This window comes from Coloeus monedula (assembly GCF_965178545.1).
Source record: "Coloeus monedula genome assembly, chromosome: 4".
NCBI lineage: Eukaryota > Metazoa > Chordata > Aves > Passeriformes > Corvidae > Coloeus > Coloeus monedula.
Window position 1 is genome coordinate 56,950,688 of NC_138784.1, and position 20,909 is coordinate 56,971,596.

At 38.5% G+C, this 20,909-nt stretch overlaps 1 protein-coding gene across 1 annotated transcript in view; it reads left to right on the plus strand.

The window, feature by feature from the left end:
- Window positions 1–11,086: 11,086 nt before the first annotated feature.
- IL17REL (interleukin 17 receptor E like) overlaps window positions 11,087–20,909 on the plus strand; it is a gene marked incomplete at both ends in the record, with an annotated part of 41,609 nt that continues 31,786 nt past the window's right edge. Inside the window, one exon of the mRNA XM_082279587.1 lies at window positions 11,087–11,188. Coding sequence (XP_082135713.1) covers window positions 11,087–11,188 — 102 coding nt within the window. The remainder of the gene's footprint in view (window positions 11,189–20,909) is intronic.

Consider the following 20,909-nt stretch of genomic DNA (forward strand, 5'->3'; position numbering starts at 1 on the left):
CATTTCCTGAGTGCTGGGACACAAAAGGTAGTAGCCAAAACAAAAACATCCAACAAACAGAAGGAATTGGCCAAATAACAGGAGATAATACTGACATTAAAAGAGGATTTTTTCACATAGGAAAATTTATTTTTAGGTATATTACTTTTCATTTATTTATTTTCCTAACTATCTTGAAAACCTATGAAATGTAGCTGCCCTGAAACAAGGGACATCCCCCATACAGATTACCTTTTCCTATAGCTGAACTGTGTGTATGATCATGTAGATTTCAAACACTATTAGAATTTCCATGTTAATAGGAATTCTGGTGTAACCAGCGTGATAGCTGCTGACAAGATGGTGGTGGGATTATTTTTTCCTGTTTTTATCATTTTATTGATGATTTTTGAGAGGTTAAAGACTTTGAAGTTCATTCTTTTTTTAATCTGAAGTAACTCAGATAATTTCATTTGTTCAGAGCATGCTGTAAAGCTTAACTCTTTGCTGGAGAAGGGGAAAGAAAAAGAAAAAGGTGTGTAGAGTGCAGAGCCTTTCAGGTACACTGGCATGTTTCTTTTCATTTTGGGAAAGCTGGCAGTTATTATGGGATTTAAATACATGGAGGGTACTCTTTCAAGTTTAGAGCAGTGCTTCTTAAGAGCCTGTACACAGCAACCTCCCTGTCCACCTAAAATAATAGGCTATGCTTTTGGTCCAGAGTAGTACATCAACAACCAGAGGCTGCAGCTGCTGTTTCTTAAACATTGCAAAATTTCATGCCTGTACTGGTGGTACTTGTGTGAACATTCTCTCAACCTAACAGCTAATTGATTTTATATCCGCCACAGTCCTACTGATTTTGCAAGTAGGAAAAGTTAGGGTTTGATGGTACACTATTTTTTTAAAGCTGCAAAGAAATAATGACAGTTCTACCTAAAAATAAACATCTAAACAACTTTCTAAATATCATACATGAAAGTGGAGAAAGACTGTAGACAGTGTAGAATTTCTTCATGAATTATTGTAAAGTGAAAAGAGAGTAATATGCAGAATAGTGCAAATGTAACTTAACTGTTTTCTTAGTGCTTTGTTTTCCTTTATGTGGTAAAACATTTTGCCTTTGTTTAACTGAATCTGGTTCTTTCAGAGATTATCTGTTTCTTTTCTGTCAAGTGATGATTAGCTTTGGTTATCCAGGTTAGATATAAGGAGATACTACTTTTGTAAATGATTTGGGTGGGAAAAGAAATTAAGTGAAGTTGCACAGCTGATGGAATTTCCTTTTCACAAAATGCTTATACCAACAAAGCAGACAAAGGCACTTTAACCTCCTTTTGAGTCAAATGGCTCGAGGTGCTCTCTTCTAAAAAGTGAGATTCTTTTAAACAGCTTTTTTTTTTTTTTTGCTATTGGGTTGACTGCAAAGAAACTAATGACAGGATATGTAATAGGAGATATTTGCATTTCTTTTGGGGAACTAAAATGATTTAGTGTTTTATTAAGAAGTGAAGAAAATAGCATTCATCAAAAGAAAGAGAGAAACTAAATAGGCTAAACAGGATGATTGAGTTAAAATATGGATTGACCCTGAGTAATGGTTGAGATATGACTGTATCTGAGGTTTTGTAGTCATCTTAGATTAACAAGGGTAAGGAATAGATGGGAATAAAAAAAGAGGTTGTCATAGAGCTGCCAGCCATAAATTCTGCTTTCCAGTGAAGATGGGCACCCCAGGGCTCTCTGCCTGGCCATGGCTCCCTTCCTGCTCTGTTCAGCACAGTGGAGCCTGGACAATCTGCCAGCTGCCAGGACTTCTCCCTGCATGCCTGGTAAATTAGGAGCCCCACCATGGATACCCCTCCGGAGGCTGAATTTTCTCATACCCTGCAAGAAGGAAAATCATGGAGGTAAGAGGCAGGCTTTTAAAATCATATCTAATGTTGGGCTGGCTGCTGATATGAAAAGCATTTCTCAGGCAGAGAAAGTTTCACTGTAAATATCACTCTGTGGGCCAATGTTTTTGTAACTCAAAACAACACCCTCCCATATGCCCTTCTTTACCAAGGAATTTTTTGTATTGATGTTTGACAGAGAGTAAATCTTGATGGCTTGAAGCTTTAATTAGGGTCTCCTGGTAGATGATCTGTTTCCACAACACAGCTAGAAAGCCTGTTCAAAGGACAAAAATCATACCCCTCTCTGAGGTCAGCCTGGTAAGGTGAATGTGTATGTGCCAGGTTAGAAGGGTTTCTGCTCGGAAATGTACTATTTCCTGCCTTGCTGGTTATCACTAGAATTAATGCCATGGGCTGCTGCTTAGCTTATACCAGGAGTTAGGTTCCTAGCTTAAAAAAAATATAGCCGTGGGTAAAATAAAGCAAAAAAGCAGACTGAAGCATCTCCTGAAAAAAAAATTGTGTGCACATGGCGCATGAATGCTTCCTCAGCTAAAAATTTAGCTAGGAAAAGCTAGGAAAGTGAAGGGAAAACTTGCAGTTTTAAGAGCATATTTTGATCCTCTCTGCTATTGCAGGTGAATTTCTTGCAGCATCTCTCCAGAAACAAGAACACACTGTTGACTTTTGATATATATTTTTTGTTTTCATAGTAACTTGCTTCATAAGAACAGGCACGTGAGGGGGAAAACTGCAGTTTGGATCTAATTTATCAAATCTTACCTTTGGTGTTTCTATCAACTGTTTTTTCTCTTTAGACACTTGACTAGTTAATGGTTAGTAAAACAATATGTCTGTGGGTTCATTGGACCTAAGCTACTGATATGAACCTGGGCTTACAGTGCCTTTGGGTGCTCAGCTGGAATGAGAGATCTGGATGAAGTGACCCACTGCCTTCCCACAGCAGGAATGCAGAGCTCTCTGTATCCAAGGGTGTCCTTGTGCCGAATGCACCACGCATATGGGGTTTTTTATGCACGTGTGTTCTGCATGGGTAGCTCTAAATTGGTAGGAGTTTTTTAGACATTTCTTATAATATTAAGAAGATTAATTAGCTGATCTAACTCAGTGCTGAATGGGGTTGTCTCCCCTTCCTTTGTCCTAGCTGGGGCTGGTATCTGATTAAACTGGCAGAAAATAAATACTGATTAAGAATTGAATAGTATCCTGATGATTTAGCCAGGTTAGCACACAAGCAGACTCATAGGGGCCATAAGATCTTGGCTATGTCTTCTTACCAACTGAATGTAGAGCTGGACTTCTACCTCATTGGAGGAAGATCAACAGTTTTTTTGTTTTTTGTTAGCACTTCTTTTGACCTTTCCCGTCACATTCCTTGTCTATGTTTTGCCTTGATGATATGCCCTTCTCCATTCCCTGTTTGAAAAAGTAGACTTGCACATGATCCGTACCAGGAATGACAACTTCAAACTGACCATGTAATCAGTTTGTCTGTAGATCACTGTAAATAATAGCTGGAGTCTCTCAGGTAAAAGATGGCATGTTTTGTGATCTGGATCTTTTGTTTTTAAACACATGGGATCAAAATAACAGAATCTAAATTGGTTTCAGAAACTGGAATAGTCAGGCTTCCCTGGTAGCTGCTTGGGTTTTATAATAATTTCCTGTTTTTTCAAACGTTGTAAGTAATTTTGGTTATTACTGAGTGGGAAGTGCCTCAGGGAGGCACTGAGGAAAAAGAAAATAATTGGTATAATCCATTTTATAAATAGTAGTATCCAAGGTAAAGTATCTTCAAAATATGAGTTTTGGATTATTTTTTCCTCTTTACCTGTCTAATTCTGAGATATTTCACAGTAAACTGTTTTTCTGCCCATATATTTATAGGGAAGGCAGCCAAGGAGTGAAGTAACAGTGATAGAGCTGAATGTGCTGTGATGAATGAGATTCATGCAAAAGGAAAAACATGCCTTCTATCTTTAAGCAATGAAGAAAGAAATGCCCATGAGAACAGTTTGTGGCTAATTATTTCCTAATCACTATTTTGTTAATATCTAATTATTTCCATCAAATATAAGAAAAAATTGCTTTTCATACTTATTTTTTCAAGACATGAAAATATCTTTATTTTATATAAAATATCTTTATTTTATTTTATAAAGTATAAAATATCCTTATGTAATGCTTACTAGAACTTTTCTCGGAGTGTTTTTTTAAATATTTATTTCCTACTCAATCTTTCTGTTTCATTAGTTCAAAAATTACAGTTTCAGTAATGAACAGATTTTAATTGTTTTCTGTTCTATAAAGATAAACTCTTTCTGGAGGGAAAAAAGCAATCAAAGTGATACTGTTTTTTTTTTTTTTTAAATTATTTTTTCCCTACCCAACTCTGATTTTGAAATCTGCTGTAGCTCCTTTTTGTGGTTTAGCCCCAGCCAGTAACTAAGCCCCACACAGCTGCTCACTCGCTTTCCCCAATGGAATGGGAGAGGGAATGAGAAAAGTGAGAAAACTTGTGGGCTTAAAGCAAAAACTGCACACACAAGTGAAGCAAAACGTGGGCAGGCTGGTGTTCAGGTATCCTCAGGAAGGCAGAGCTCCTTCACATGTAACAGTGACTTGGGAAGACGAATGTCATCACTCTGAATATCCCCACTTCCTCCTTCTTCCTCCAGCTCTATATGCTGAGCATAACACCATGCTGGAATATCCCTTGGGTCAGCTGGGATCAGCTGTCCTGGCTGTGTCCCCTTTTTACTCCTTGGGTGCTCCCAGCCTCCTTGCTGGTGGGGTGAGGAGCAGAAAGAGCCTTGACTCTGTGTAAGCTCTGCTCAGCCACAATGAAAACATCCCTATATTACCAATACTGTTCAGCACAAATCCAAACCACAGCCCCATACTTGCTACTGTAAAGATAATTCAGTCTATCCCAACCAAACCCAGCACATTCCTAATCCAAGAAACACATTTTATATAGATGTTTGGTAGTGGCTGTTTTCTCAAAAGTGCAGAGTGCTTAGGTTTAAATAGGCCCTGGTCTCTCTTCCTCCACTTATTTTGAACTACAGAGGCTGAAATCCCAATACTCAGAGTTTGCAGGGATTTGTACTACCTGTATGTTATGGAAAGGGAAAATAAGTGTTAAGGCACCATGTGAATAGGATAATTTGCTGTTTTGTATTGCATGGTTTTGTGCTTTATGCCATCAGACTTTGGACATCCAGAAGGAGCTTGGAAATTTCTGCAGCTCCTGAATCTTCCTGCATTACCAACTCTTGCTTCCCAGCAGCTACAAGAGGCCATCTGCTTCTGCAGAGGCTGAATTGCTAGAGTTTGCCCCAATATTTCTGGTTTTCAGAAGTGTCCCCAGAGAGGAGATGCTGATGGAGTGCCTCCTCCCTTTGTGTTTCCTACCTCTATACGGTCTGTGACAGCTGGACTTTCCTACTGGGCCCTACTGACAGTGCAGGGATCGTCACAGGTTCTTGGTTGTTCCTGGGATCACCACTTGACAAATAACCAGGATTAATAACTACTATGGAGCTTGTTTTTCTAGACAAAGGCCTTGACTCACTCAGGCTCGGCTCTGAGGATATGTACTCTTTGCCAGCAATCCTGGTTTAAATTATTCATCATGTTCTGCTGCTCATTTGCCCATTTCCATTGAAGGACGTGGAAAGAGTCTCATTTATTTCAATATGGCTCATCTTGAAGTTTTTGTATTTATTTTGTGTTCTTTCCAACATCTGATTTATATAAAAAATTACATAAAAGCAGAGTAATTTTTATTTGCATTATATAAACACTGAAGATTGAAATGTGAAAGAAAAAAGATAGCATTAAAACTTCAGCCTGCTCCATACTGTCTGCTACTACACTGAGCTTCACTAGGACACCTGTGATGCTTCAAATTGATCTGCCTAAAAAAAACCCCCAAACTACCAAAATTGCACAAAATCACTCTTTGTTCTGGAAGAGTTTTAAAGCTGCATTGGTATCCTGACTCAGTTTACATGGCTTCACACTCTCAGTTCAACTGAAGGATTGAGATGCATCAGTGCAGGACAACAGCTAGCATTGTTGCTGCTTACAACATCTTTTAAATCTTACACCAGACTACTTATTTTTTGAGGGCTGCATAACATCAATTTGTTGATGGTTGCCACTCTGCCAGTCTTTCCAGACTTCCCCATATCACTGTCATTTGCTGGTCCATTCTTTTTAAGTGTATAATCTGAAATCTTCCCCTGCTGACCTCAGCTGAAATTTTAATTGTTGGGATAAAATTTTTCTTTCAAACCTTCCAGGATGTTAAACGGTACTTTCTGTTCTAGAAACTGCTGGTGTCCTTGTGTTAACCTCCATTTTTTTTGTGTGTATCATGGCCCAATACTTTGATATCAGTTCTATTTATAACCTGATCCATAGATCTGGTATCTATACACAGACTATCTTTTTTTTTTTTTTTTTTTTTTTTTTCTAAAATCCAGTCTGTCCTAATAATGATGTATTAGGAATTAAAAGGTGAGCCATAATTGTACTCATGGAGATGTCTTGGAGTGTGAGAGAATCCCTTCCCTGCTGAACAATCCAAAGCAAAAGAAATGCACAAGAACTAATTTTTACCCCCAAACCAGAAAAATACAATTTGGTAGGATTTTTAGAAAGACAGTTAAGATAAATAGATTTAATAATTTATTTACTTTTAGTTGCAACTCCTCCACATTTGCTAATAATTCCAGTTTCTCTGAGCTTTAAGTTCATAAAAGTATAGATTGTCTACAAAAATTTTGGAGCATTGTGAATATGCTTTATTTTTTATTATTATTTTACTGTTTTTTCTGAGTGGATTTTTTTGAACACTCAATTTTTTTTTTCTTTAATAATTTTATTAACGATTTCATAGTGGTCTAAAATAATTTTCTTAATAATTTAAAAATATTCTTTATTTTATTTCTTTAATAATGCACAGGACTTTCAGCAACCTAATTTGGAACTAGATTATTTTTCAAATAATCTGCTAGCCCAAACCACTTTATGATTGTATGAGTCTAATCTTAGGAAAAGAAAGTCTTCAGCATCTGTGGGTTGTACCTAGGCTGTAAGCAGTGCTCCTAAGGTGCTGCCTACTGTGACAGTTGCTGTCATTGCTGAATACTTGTGACTCTTGAGGGAAAAGGTCGGGGTGAGAGAGGAGAGTGAGGGTCCTCTTGAATCACATCGATGAAATGAGTAGTGGCTGTCTTTGGACAGTGAATCAGTAACTTGTTGAAGCTTCTGTTTTACCAGCCTGTCTTGTGGCTCTCTGGGATATAGGTGCCCTGCTGGTACCTCGTAGGCTCACTCTGGACAGGAGATGTAGGCACCGTCCCGGAAAAGTGCAGTTCCCAGGTAGCTCTGAGTCACTGTATTTTGTTGAGATGACAGTAGCACCTCACACAGCTCCACTCCAGAACATGCCTGACATGACAAGAAGCTGTCAAGTTATAAACAGCTGTCCTATGGTTGATGTGAGTGGTTCTGAGGCAAGATGTCTGTTGCCTGGAGCAGGCAATACCACTGCACATGGAGTTAAAAGAACAGCCAGGGGACTGTGCTGGCCATGGCCCTTCATCTCTAGACAGCTGTTATAATATAGTATGTGTGCCTGTGTTGGTGAAACTGAAAAGCATGTACTGATATATCACAGGATCCTCTTGCAAAATGTAGTGTGAATGTGGCTATTGTGCTCCAAAGAAGGCTGGGACTTCTCCGATATGGATGTGACAGGGACATGCCTTCCAGGGTAGACATTGACGTGGTAATCTAACAAAGTCAGAAAATAATGTAGCCAAAGCAGAAATCTCTTTGGAGTTCTGTGCTTAAGCTCCAACACATCAGGTCACAAAATCCATTTCTGGCTGCTTAGGTATGTCTGGCGATGCATCTGTCCGAACTGTCATTTTCAAATAATGTTTCTTGTAGACACTTGACCAGCGGTGGAATTATATTAGTGTTCTCTTTTGAAGTGGGCCAAGTATGTATCCAAGCATGCAAAATTTGTGAAGACAGACTAAGTAAGAAAAAGAGACCTGAGCTGATGGTCCAGAGATCAAGCTTGACCCAAGAGAAAATGGGGAATACAAAAGACTGGATTTTACTCTGTACTCTAGGGTCTACCTCTGCATTTTATTAAAAACACTGAACAACCAGGCCACCATCCTGAAATGTGCAAGTTTTGGAATCAAACCTTCTTGGACTGTGAAATGTTTAGATTCTGGCTTTTTTGTGTTCTTGACCAGTGCTCTAATAAAGATTTAGGATGCAAAATATCTGTGTTACCAAAGTGCAAAAGGAGGCCCCTTCCTATTAAGGGTTTTTTATGAGTCTTTTTCTGAAGATGGAGGGAACATTGGTAGAAACAGAACAGGATCTTTTGCTATCATCTGTTCTTCAGGGATAAAGTAATGAAAGCATCAAACTAAAGACAAGTGTGGATTAAAATATAGGTAAGGTATAGTAAGTAACAAGGACAAAAAGACATCTGTTAGGAAGAAATTATTTTCAAAAGTATGAACAAGAGTCCCAGTTGAGCAGGGAGCCTAAGAGATAGTGTCACTGTAAATTTCAAATGCACTGATGTTTCTACATAACTGTTAGTTTTCAAAAAATGTGGCATGGGTTAATTATACTGCCCAGCTTTTGGTGAGAATCTTAACGGGGGTTCCAAAACCTGATGTAATAAAAACAGTGGATGAACACAGTAATTCCAGGATACAGATTATGCAGAAGCCGTAAAGTAGCTAGTTTAGACATTTAAAAAAAAAAGGTTCAAATGAAGCAAATAACAACAAGGTAGTTGTTGCCTGTTGAACTTAATAACAGCTTCAGTCCACACAGAAACTGTCTTGACTGAAACATTGTTCCTGCATAGAAAGAGTACATTGTTAGAGCTGTGCTATGATCGGCTTTATGCAGAATGTGGCAGAGGTTTGCTAAGAAATACCAGAAACAATAAGAGAATCAAATTTCATAAGGTGAATGACACTGTTAATTTCTATGGAAACTGGAGGTAAATGATACACTAAGGAGAGTCAAAATGGTGTTTGTTAGAGAGTAAAACATCCTTGACCTGCTCACTCCTGAATATTGTCTTCAGGACTCCTATCTTACAAAAGAGTATAGTAAAAATGAAGAGGTGTATTACTTATCATAGAAAATATAGAGGAGGTATGCTGGAAAACAATACAACTGTGACTATTTTGGCAAAGGTGAGATGAGAATGGGTATTCCGTGTTTTTTTTAAGCAACAAGGGGGAACCTGACTGAATTATTTGGAAGCAGTTTTAAAATAAAAACAAAGCAAATAAACATAGTTTAATCGCACAACTCACTGCTCCAAGAAGTTTTGAAAACCAAAAGGATAAATGATGCAAAGAGCTGTTTTACTAATATCTTTAAGAAAGTTCCAGAAGCAGCTATTAAAACCAGTGATGTCCATGTGTCTTTTGGTTCAGTAAATCCGTAAGATCCAGGTCATTGGAACATGTCAGCATACATGTTAAAATAATCCATGTAAGTAGGATATTTCACTTATTTTTTCTAAGCATCTGTTACTGATCCTCTTAGGCACAGGAGAGTGGGTTGGGCAGATTTTTGATTTGGTGTAGTTTTGTGCATAGATGTGTCACATCCCACTCCTGTGAGCACTCTGGATTCATTGATGCCCGTGGTCAAAGTTTTCCTGGACCTATTTGATAATGGGTCAGTGGGCTTTCAGGGTCTTTTGGTGTCTCAATCCACCTCTACTGGATTGACCCTTCCTTGACAGCTCCTGCCTGCTTGTTGATATCACTTCAGTGCTTGCTCTGTCCTTTATGTGGTCACCATGGACCAGAACAGGGAAGTGGGCCCAGAAGGATGCTTCCCTACCTCCATAAGGCCCCCCTTTCCAGACACAACCTGTTTTAATTTCCCTGCTTGAGTGGCCATTAGTGTTTGAAGCATAGCAATGTAGTAACTGCTTAATGTCTGAGCTTCTGCAAGTTGGCAAAATCGAGTCATTTTTTAACAAAAACATTTAAATTACATTTTGTTCAGTATGGCGATTGATGCTGCTTATCTAAAAATAAAGTATTGGAAAATTGACAAACTGGACTCACATGAAGTATCTAAAATACAAGTACAGTTGATACATTGGCAGAGTAGATGTATTTTATGTGTAAAGCCAAATCCTAGCAGATGCTGTTAGTTGTATATTCCCCACTGTAGCTGATATAAAAGGTTTTGTAAGAGCACTGAGTACTTGGGTCCTGGCACTCTCCTACTGAAAGATATCTCTCAGTGGTGAGCAAGCCCTCTCTGTGGAGGAAAACTTCCTATTCCCCTTGGGCATATCACATGTAGTCTCCATATGAACCAGAGCATGTGTTTTTGAAATACTTGTTCCTTGCAATGGGTAGTGGGACTATGTGAAATGAAGCACCCAGAGAGGCATTCCTGGGCATTTTGTTGTGCTAACAAGTATTGAGGTGTTGTGACTCACTCCTACCCTGCTTTCACAATTGGTGGTGTTGAACTTTGAAAAAACATGCATATTTCTCAAAGCTGCAGATAGGCTATAGAACAAGACGCTTCTATTGATACAGTTAGATAATAACTGAAATAAGTTCAAAGCACAGATTTCTAGGGTAAAAGAACCTGGTATTCCTGCTGATGAAAAAGAAGAAACTAGTCTTTCAGGACCACCCACCTCAGCAAAGCTGGTTTTCTTTTTATTAAATTCACTAGAAAACCAGGAAAACAAGAATGCATTTGAATACCCATGATGTTGCCTGGTACATAAGTCTAAAAACAAAATTCCCATTATATATGGAATTTATATATGGAATTTACAGAAAAGAAATCTGTTGATCTGATCTAATGCTGATGTGATGAAATCCAGAGGGAAGAGGCTTGTACTGTGATTTTCAGAAATCTCTGTTTCCTATTTTTCACTCTGAAACATGTGAAATGAGTTGAGTATGCTTTCTATTTCCCAGAACTAGCAATTTTCTGTCTTCGGGAAGTTTCAGAGGGAGGAGCTCAGAGGTGCTGTGGGAGGGACTAAAATTCATATTAAAGTTTTGGCACGAGAGGGAGAATTGTCAGAGTAGAAGGTTTCTTCTGAGGTTTTGCTTTTTGAATTTTTTTTTTTTCAATTTAGGATGATAGGTATTTATGTTCAGATTCTTCTAATCATTCTCTTTTGGAATGCTGATTGTCAGATTATTCCCAGGATTGAAGAATGTGGACTTTCATGTTCTCAGGTAATCTCTTACTTGTTCCAATTTGCTGTCTATTAGTATAGTAGTTATATGCTGCCACAATAATTGTAGGAAAAGCAAAAATAGAAAAATATTTCAGCTGTCCTGAACATTCACTTTATATTCCTGTCATTCTGAATTAAGTATCCAAACTGGCAAAGATGGCTCTGAAAGGGTGTAAAAAAAATGCATCTTTCCACTGTTTCCCACTGCTGCTGTTTGTTTAAAATCTGTCTTTTGTATTTGAAAAAAATATTTTGTTCATATCCACTGCTTTTTCAGAGTCAGTTTTTACAACAGCAGTGGTGCCAAAGAGATGCGAGAGGGAGGAATGGGAGGTTTCAGAAATTCCTAATTATGTTAGGAATATTTGAAACACTGACTTTCCTGTGAATAAATGAATTAAGCATGAGAAAGAGTAAAACATGTTTTTCATTTTGTGGGTTCAATGTAACTTCAGTATCAAATTTAATGACTTCTGTATGTGCATGAAAGGAGTGTGAACCATACCATCTCTTTAATAGCTTTGGATTTTGTATGATTCCAACTATCCCCGCAAAGGGGCAGTGTGGAGATACTCTGCTCCTCTTGGCATTCTGAAATTGTAAGCATAGAGTACATTGAAAGAGAAATTTTTAAAAAAGGATTATATAGGCAATCTGACTTTTGGTCTTAGTGGGGGATGATAACTGTGTACTAGCTACAGAGAAGTGGAATTGATAGTATGAAAGAATCTGGCTGTCTGTATACACTGCTTGAAGATGTCAGTATTTAGGACAGGCAGTGAGACATTCTAAAGATTATTTAAATGTGGTGCTACTCAGATATTAAGCTAATTCATAATAGCAATTTTTTATATATTTTATATGTATGGCCTAGAAAAACAGTAGGAATAAAGATGCTTATAAAATACGAGACTGAGCAAAAAAAGCCCTCTCTATATTTAAATATTCATGTATTATAGTTCATGTTCCTGTATTCAAATTCTGTAGTCTATATCTATTTAGATGTTCTTAGAATCATATAGCCATAAGAGATTAATATCTAGATGTACCTGAACACTTTTAAAGAATTTTTATGTACTTATGTTTATGAATGCAAATACACATCTATTTTAAATAATTTATGCTCATTGGTCCGCTGCAATGAGAGTTTAAAATACAAAATGATTTACCATTCTAATTTATCCCTCTAAAGAGTGTAGGACTATTGGACTCAGCATGTAAAAATCAATACCAACATTTTTTGATGAGTTTCAGTCTAGGGGACAGGATTTACCTCTGGGGACCTTAACAGGTATCTTTCTCTGTCAGACCTTAGGTATGTATGTTACCAAGACTGATTCACTAATTGCCTATGATATAGACACAGCCCTGAGGTTTGGCAGACTGGATCCCTTTCTTTGCCATCAAGAGTCTGTCTTACACTTTTTCCAATAATGAAGATTGATTAACTGAGAAAGGTCTTATTTGCAGGGGAAATACATTGTTTCCAGTATAATGGAATCAATCAATCAATCAATCATTTGTGATATTAGGGACAGGACTCAGTTCATGTGCTGTATGTGATGTTTCTGCTAGTTGTATTCAGTAGAATCTTGAGTACATTAATGACAAAAATGTTTTCTCAGAGGGAAAAATAATGATCCCAACAGGATAAATTACTGCCAGCATAGCATTTTCAATCTAGTGCAAAGCATTTTAACTACATGAACTTTAGGGTCTCATGACTGGCTTGTTAGAGGAAACTACTTTTCCTTTTCCTTTGAAAGTAACTTCAAATTCTCTGCATAACTGACCATGATTTGTGGGCTCAGTCCAATTCAGGAATTATTCTAAAAGGGAGCAGTCAATCTTGCCCATGATGTGTAACTCAGTGTTCTTCATAGGGGTATTAGTCAGGGGTTGCAGTTTGTCTGTGTGAAATATGTGTGTGCTGCCTTCTGCTACGGCACATCAAATCACAAAGTAGAGAACCAATGACTTGTTTCTAGCAATTTCCTTAATGTGATAATGAGACACTGTAATTTTAAAATTATCAGAGATTTCTGCAGCTGCTGTTTTTACAAGTGAATATTATAGAAAATTAGGGTTTTTTCTTGTGAATTTTTCCTAAAGTTGGTACAGTAAATTTCTCTTTTGCATTCAAACTTGAGGCTGTGTGGTTTTTCATAAAGCAATAGGGGGATGAAAAGCAATTAATTAGCATTTTTCTGCATTTTTCAAACTATGGGTATTGTCAGAAGGTTTTTAGCAGGTTTAATAACTGAAACTGTTGAGTTTGACCAGTAGACTAGATTTTAGTGTGTCTGTGTCCACTGGATATTTGTGAGCAGTTTTGACCTCCGTGGGTACTCCTTATCGGAGTAAAGCACTGGCTGTACTTAAGAGGGAAATAGTGATATAACTGTTTTGAGGCATATGACTTGCAAAACACCTGCATTGAACTGTTTAGATTTTGAATCTTATCACAGCTTTATGAATCATTCTTGGTTTACCATGGGTATTCAGAAAGATATTCTTGCATTGCCTTGTATAAGGTGCTATTCAGGTTTCATTACTGTAACACAAGCTGTGCATCTGTTCAGTACAGGAAAGGAAAAAATAAAAGAACATTGGATGTTTATGCCAGTATTACGTGGAATTTTAAAGAGCATGAAAAATATGGAGTTGTGGGTAGAATGATGGCAAATGAACGACTAAGGTCTTATTAAATGTTACGATTTTTTCTCCTTTATTTTAAGAGCTTGGCTTTAGAGCTCACGTGATACTCTAGTATTCAAAGTTTAAATGCTGCAGGCATGTTGTCCATGCCCCACCCAATAGCAAACACAGTTATCAACCAAGTTTCCCTGTAAAAGCATAGGGGAATCCCAGCCTGCAATTGAAATTGGGTTTGTGCCCTACTCATTTTACAATCCACATTGTTTGCAAGCTGTACACAAAGAAATAGGCTTATGCCAAATTTGATTCAACAGCTGGTAAAGATCAAGAGCACTAGATTTAAAAAACACTCCCCAGAAAACTATGAAATAGTATTTGTGTTGTCTGCTATTTAATGCAGTAATGCTTCCAAAGTCTATTGCTAAAGAAGGAAACCCTAAACTGAATCTGGGATTTCCCTTTAGTTATAAAGGTTATTGGCAGCAAATTCTTGATAAAACTACTGCTTGTTCCTGCTATTCATAATCAAAATGTGTGGTGTTTCTTTACTGGATATTTATACCATGGATCAGTCCATTCTTGCTGAATATTACATACTGCAAAACCAGTGATATAGTATGGCCCTTAGGCCACAAAGTCAGCTGACATAAATTGGTATTCTTTTTTCATTATTAAGCAATTTATATTTTAAAAGTGATCCCAGGCCTCTAGAAAAGACATGATAATGTAAGCGACATAATTCAGTTGTCCTCTAAAGTCTGATTGAAAACATGATTTTAGACATGGAAAATGTCTAAAGAGACTGATCAGAGACCTGACTTCCTCCGGGTGAGTGAGAGAGATACACCATGAAATCCCATGGCAGGAATATGACTCAACACACTTTTTTTTGTATGTACTGATATACCTGATGACTGAAGGAGATGCATAAAAATATAAAACATATCCTCTGCTAATATTTGCTGAGGTGCAGTACAATCCACCAGAGCATGCCCTAGACAGAAAGCCTGGGGTCTACCTCCCTTCCTGTCATTGACTCACTTGTGTGGCCCTCTTCAAGTCATTTCATTTCTTTGGTTTTCACAAATATAAAAGAGCGCTGACCTTCCTGTGTGGTGTGTCTTAATTATGTTTTCATTAACTGCTTTGAAAATTATAATTAAGAGTTACGTACTCATTCATCAAAACAGTCATACTTAAGGGGCTCAGTCATTTTGAGTCATTGTATTAGAGTGATACTAACCCATTTGCTTAGATCTCCTTGCTTGCCTTCTCTGCTGGTACTTAGGAGAGCAGCAGTTTAGCAAATTTGGGTGGCTTATCTCTTGGACTGTGTTTCACATTTGCTCTTTCAGTCAAAAATAGCTTGGCAATGACATAAGACAGCTTTCTGTGGTGTCCTATGTCACTGGTTGGGTGCTGTCACATTTCCTCACCCCCTGAAAAGGAAACAGCCTGTGACAGGTACAAACAGGGACTTACTGCAGCGTTCCTCAATGTTACAGCATGTACCACCAGCTCCTGTAAGAGAGGTGGAGATGGAGAAAGCTCTGCAATTCAGATCTAGCAAAAAATTCAATGGTAGATTTTGTGCTTTTTCCCTTCTCTCTTCCTCAGGAACTCTGGAAAAAGGTTGTAAGGTCTGGAAAGAGACTAGCCACTGGAATAGCAAGAGCAGAATACAAGCAGTCGTGAAAGCTGGGGGTGCAGACTTAACAGGTGTTGGAACTGGACCTGACAAAGTGTCTTGGAACTAAAACAAGGCAGTGCTAGAAGCTTCACCATGAGACATCAGCATCAGTTCTGTGCAATCAGTACCCATAGCAGGAGACACATATTTAAAAAACCCAAAAAGGGATATATAAGCAAGGTCAGCAGAAGATGGGAGCAGCTGGCCTTTATTATTAGCAGTGAATTTTAGCTACAAATCTCTCTCAGCCCTATTCTTAGGAATCTGATCTATCCTTTGGCTCCATTTGGACCCAAAACTAAGTAGTGGGTATTGAGACTTGGAAGTAGGTGCTTTCCACAGCTGTCTGACTGCTTTGCAGTTGGAAAACTACTCGTGATTTGATCAAATCTGGGTGGGACAGGTTTTTTAGGAGTGGTAATAACTTTAAGAGACCATGTGGTGTGACCTAGCTGGAATTCTTGCAGTAAGGTCTAGAAATAGTTTAATTTGTACTTTTGTGGAGCAGGCAGTGCTGCACCTGTTACATTGTCATGTCTGTTTATACTATTCCATTCTTCCTCTCCTGCCAGAGTGCCTGCGTATGCAAGAGAACCAGGGATGATCAAAAATGAGAAGGACCAAAAAGAGGCTTAAAAGACTTCTTTCTAAGGATAGGTTTGGATACTCTCCTGGCTTTTTGGCTCAGCATTGAAATGCTAGGCTTTGGTTATGGATGGATGGATGGATAGATAGATAGGTAGATAGATAGATAGATAGATTTAGACCTAAGAAATGATTTTCCTCCTATCTCTGCCTGAAAATACATTGGTTTTTGGAAGCCATAAATTTCTGTGTGCTGTGTTGTGGCTCAGTGGTTGTTCAAACTAGGATCCCACATTTGAAGTTCTATGAGTTTTGTTACCATTATCCCCACAAGATCCCTAGGTTTTATATACCAACCTGTTACAGATTTAGTTTTTGCAGACTGTTACAGACATAGTAGTTTTCATAATGTCAGAAAAATATATTTCCTTGTAAAACTTTTTTTTTTTCTGATTTTGTTAACATTTATAGGCTATTTTTTGAAAACCAGGAAGTTATTTGCCATCTTAAAAATACGAACCAGAAAGTATGCCCCAAACTGCAGTGTGCTGCTGAGGAAGTTCCAGACCAACTCTGGTCTGCTTGGCTAGGAATGATCACAGAACCAGTAAATTCATGTATACTCAGATGTAATACAGACACATCATAGCACTACCCCTGCATTCACAACCATAGGAATTCACTGGGCCAGAATTTTCTGAGGTCATGAATAAACTGGAAAGTCATAGTAACTAATGATGCTGAGCACTGGGATAGATTGCCTGTGGAGCTTATAGAGATCTCCACACACACTAAGAAACTATAGCTATGTTTAATGTAGCTCACATATGTCTCACATAAAGGTCATTCTTCCTAAGGCAGAAATGCAGGGTAGATGATATCTTGAGTTTTCTTCTAAGACAAGTGTCTCTGATTTCATTCATTCATCCTCTTCTCTTTTGTGGGCTCTACAGATGGTCTTTCAAATCATATTTGACTTATTCCTTTGAAACAGTCAGCAGAGCCAAAGACCTGTTTTGCTCTATGGCACATCCCGTCCTTCCAGCCTGCAAAATATAGGACTCACCATGAAAAGCATATGGGACATTCAATCTCATTCAGGAAGTGTCTATGCAAAAATGAAGAGAGTTTTAGTTTTAATTTGCAAATTACTTGTGGGTCTTTCTCTTGCAAGGAAATGTTTCAACGTAGTAGCTTTGAGTAAGTGTGGTAAATTTCAATAATTTCTGGAAAACTGATTGTCTTGCTATTGCCTCTACTTGTCTGCATTTTCAGAGAGTATGAATCACATAAACAATGCTGTACAGTACTAGAGGTGCATTCATTGTCTTTCCTTGGAAAAACTTTGAGGAAATAGAATTTATTGCAGTTAAGATTTTCACTGCCTCCAGTTTTGTTTTTCCCTTCCATCCCTACATATGCAAACTTCCTTCATCTTTTTCCAACTTCCTCATCTCCCTGACCTGCTGTTCTTTTTTTTCTGCAACTGCAATGAGTTTTTTCCATTGCTTTTTGAATTTTGATATAATTTTTTCATAATTGCAGTTATCACTGTAGTGTGATGATTCATGCTTAGTTTTGATCAGTAATATGTGTTCTTTGGAGTTTTTTCCCCCTTATTTTTGATGTATTTTGTTTATATATGATACAATAGAATAATTTTTAGAGCATGGTCAGATCGTGTGCCTATTCAGTCAGCCTTTGTAGCTTATTTTCTCTGCAACTTAGAGGTCAAAAATCACATACAATTTTTAAGCAAGTGTATGGCATAGGTGTTTTTCAGTAAGTGCTATCATTAGAAATGAGGCACAGTGTGAAGCAGCATATGAAAGTACTAAACACTGATGGGTTTATTCAGCTGAGGCCATGCCCAGGAATTACTGCTGCTTCCAGGGACTACAGTGTGATCAGTAGGGTCAGATGATACAATGCTGCCATTGTGAAGTTGGTAGGATCCTGCTTCTTTGGAAGCCCTTCTCTTGGACCTCTGCCTCCTTTAATTGCCCTGTGCTAAGTTTAGCAACTACAGTATAAGGTTACATTATATAAATGATCTGATTATTCCACAATTTGTTCCCCCTTTCCCGTACCCCCAACAAAATTATGATTAACAGTAAAAAATTTGAGGAATAGATGTATGTAATGACTTTTCAAATGATTTTTTTTTGGTATTTTATATGATTTATTTCTCTTTAAATTTCCCAAATTTATACATAATTAGCTTCTCTCTATCACTTATCTCACACTGCAAATGTTCCATCTACAATACACACTAGATTTTTTCAGTAGGGCTTCTCTACACAGCAAATCTTGAATTTTTTATTTTCTCATGTACTCACATTACTCGTTCTTTCAGGGAAAGGTGTTTTTGGCATTTGTTGCTCCTGATAAGACAGCAAAGACATGTATGTAGGAATTCTGGTATAGGGTTTCTGATGTAGGATTCGGACTTTCAGACCCCCTAATAACACAAATATGAATAGCCAGGAAATAGTCGTCTCTCAAAAATTTTCAAGAGTACAGCTGCAAAAACCTTCACACTCTTAAGATTTCCCTCATTTTTCTGTGGCTAGAGTGTTTCTGTAACTCACTATTAGAGCAAGTCAGGCATGTTTAGCATTGTCTTTAATAGAAGAAGTTCCTGTACTGATGCTGTGGCACCAGGCAGGAATGCAGAAGCCTCCCAGGACTGTCATCTGAGAGTGTACTACCATGGCTTGTACGATGTCCTGTGCGATCATTTGTATGGCCTTACACCCTTACACAACAACATAACAAGCTAAGGCTAGAATGAAACCAAAGTCAACGTTAAAAAATACTTCTCATTTGGAAGGGCTATAATCAGGGGTAGTTCCGGGATTATTTAGACTTGAAATTTTCTTCTGTTTAAGGAGAAGAGGGAGAAACATCATTTTGATGGGAGCTGAGATTACCAGTTTGCTTAAATTATATTTCAGGTACTTAAGTCCTCCTTTAAAATTTGGCTGACTTAATCCTTTTGAAAATGGCTGACAACTTTGGCTTTATGTCACTACCCACTAATAATGCAAAACTCACAGAGAAATTGCCTTACTTGGGAATGATGTGACCTCATGGGCAAAACTGTTTGCATAGGTGTGTTTGGTTTGTGAAGTTTTGGTAGCTGGGGTAGGGTGGCTTCTGTGAGAAGCTGCCAGCCAGCTCCAAGACAGACCCGCTGCTGGCCAAGGTCAAGACCATCAGTGATGATGGTAGCACCTCTGGGATTTCAGCTTTCTGTTATCACCTGATGGAGCAGGTGGGTGCCTGAAGGAGGTTGGGACCCTGTGGGAAGCCTGTGGTGGAGCAGGCTCCTGGCAGGACCTGTGGCCTGTGCAGAGAGCTGCCACACCAGAGCAGGTTTGCTGGCAGGATTTGTGGCTCTGTGGGGGACACACACTGGAGCAGTCTGTTCCTGAAGGACTGCACCTTGAGGAAGGGATCCACTCTGGAAAAGTTCATGAAGAACAGCAGCCCATGGGAAGGAATCATCTTGGAGAAGTTCGTGGAGGTCTGTCTCCTGTGGGAGGGACCCCTTGCTGGAGCAGGGGAAGGAGAAAGAGTATAAGTAGTCCTCTCCCTGAGGAGGAATGCAGAGACGATGATGTGATGTGTGATGAACTGACTGCAGCCCCCATTCCTTGTTCCCCTGCCCTGCTGAAGGGGAGGGGGTGGGCAAATCAGGAGTGAAGTTGGGCCCATAAAGAAGAGAGGGATGGGAGGAAGGTGCTTTATGGTTTGTTTTTTATTTTCTCATTAACTGACTCTGATTTTAATTGTCAATAAATTAAACTAATTTCCCCAAGCTGAGTCTGTTTTGCCTGTGATGGTAACTGCTGGGTGATCTCTCCCTGTCCTTATCTCAAACCAGAAGTCTTTTGTTAAATTTTTTATTCCCTGTCCAGTGGTGGAGGGGAGTGACAGAGTGTCTATGGTGGGCACCTGGCATCCAGCCAGGGGCAACCCACCACAACAGGCAAAAAAATGTATCCCCACTTGCATCAGCTTCGAAGTTCATTCAAATCAGCGGAATGTGTCTCACCCACAATTTCTGAATGTGAGCAGTGTGGCATTTTTCATTTATAAATTTGACAGTGTAAAGCTGAACACTGAGCACTACTCCTGGGACTGACTCTAGACATATATAAAGAATAGTTGCCTAAAGCAAAACAGTGAGGGCTTTGCTGTGTATGCCAGAATACTGGAAAACCAGGCCTGCCGTACATCTCCTCTTTTTTCTGAGCAATGGTGTTAGGATAAATGAGAAGACAGTAACTGGAATAGAAAAATATCTCCAGGCAAAAATAAAAATACATATTTCCAAATGAATTAAATACTGTCTCCAGCAGTAGGAGGAGCAATTCTGTCCTGGAGGGTCTCTTCTCATAATCTTCACTTAAATTCTTGCTTTTTTATTTCTTTTTTTCCTTGTTTCCTGTTCTATGGCAATCTCACTGCCCACTGGTTTCAGTCACCACTGAGACTGCAAATCTCAGTCCTGTCAGTGTTGCTGAGGAATCTTTTTTCTTGTAGCCTGTTCTGTGCTACAAAGATCATTATAACATCCTAACCTCAAAGCACAGGATATCCGTGGTTGTCTGGAGGGCTTGTGGAATCTGTGTCTTCCAGTTTTTCAGGAAATGGCCAAAATAATGGCTGACATGATCTGGTGTTGGTGATGGTACTGCTTCTAGCAGGAGGCTGGACTTGGTGACCTTCAGAGACCCCTTTCACCCTAAATTTCTTTGATTCCATTTTATCATTCCCT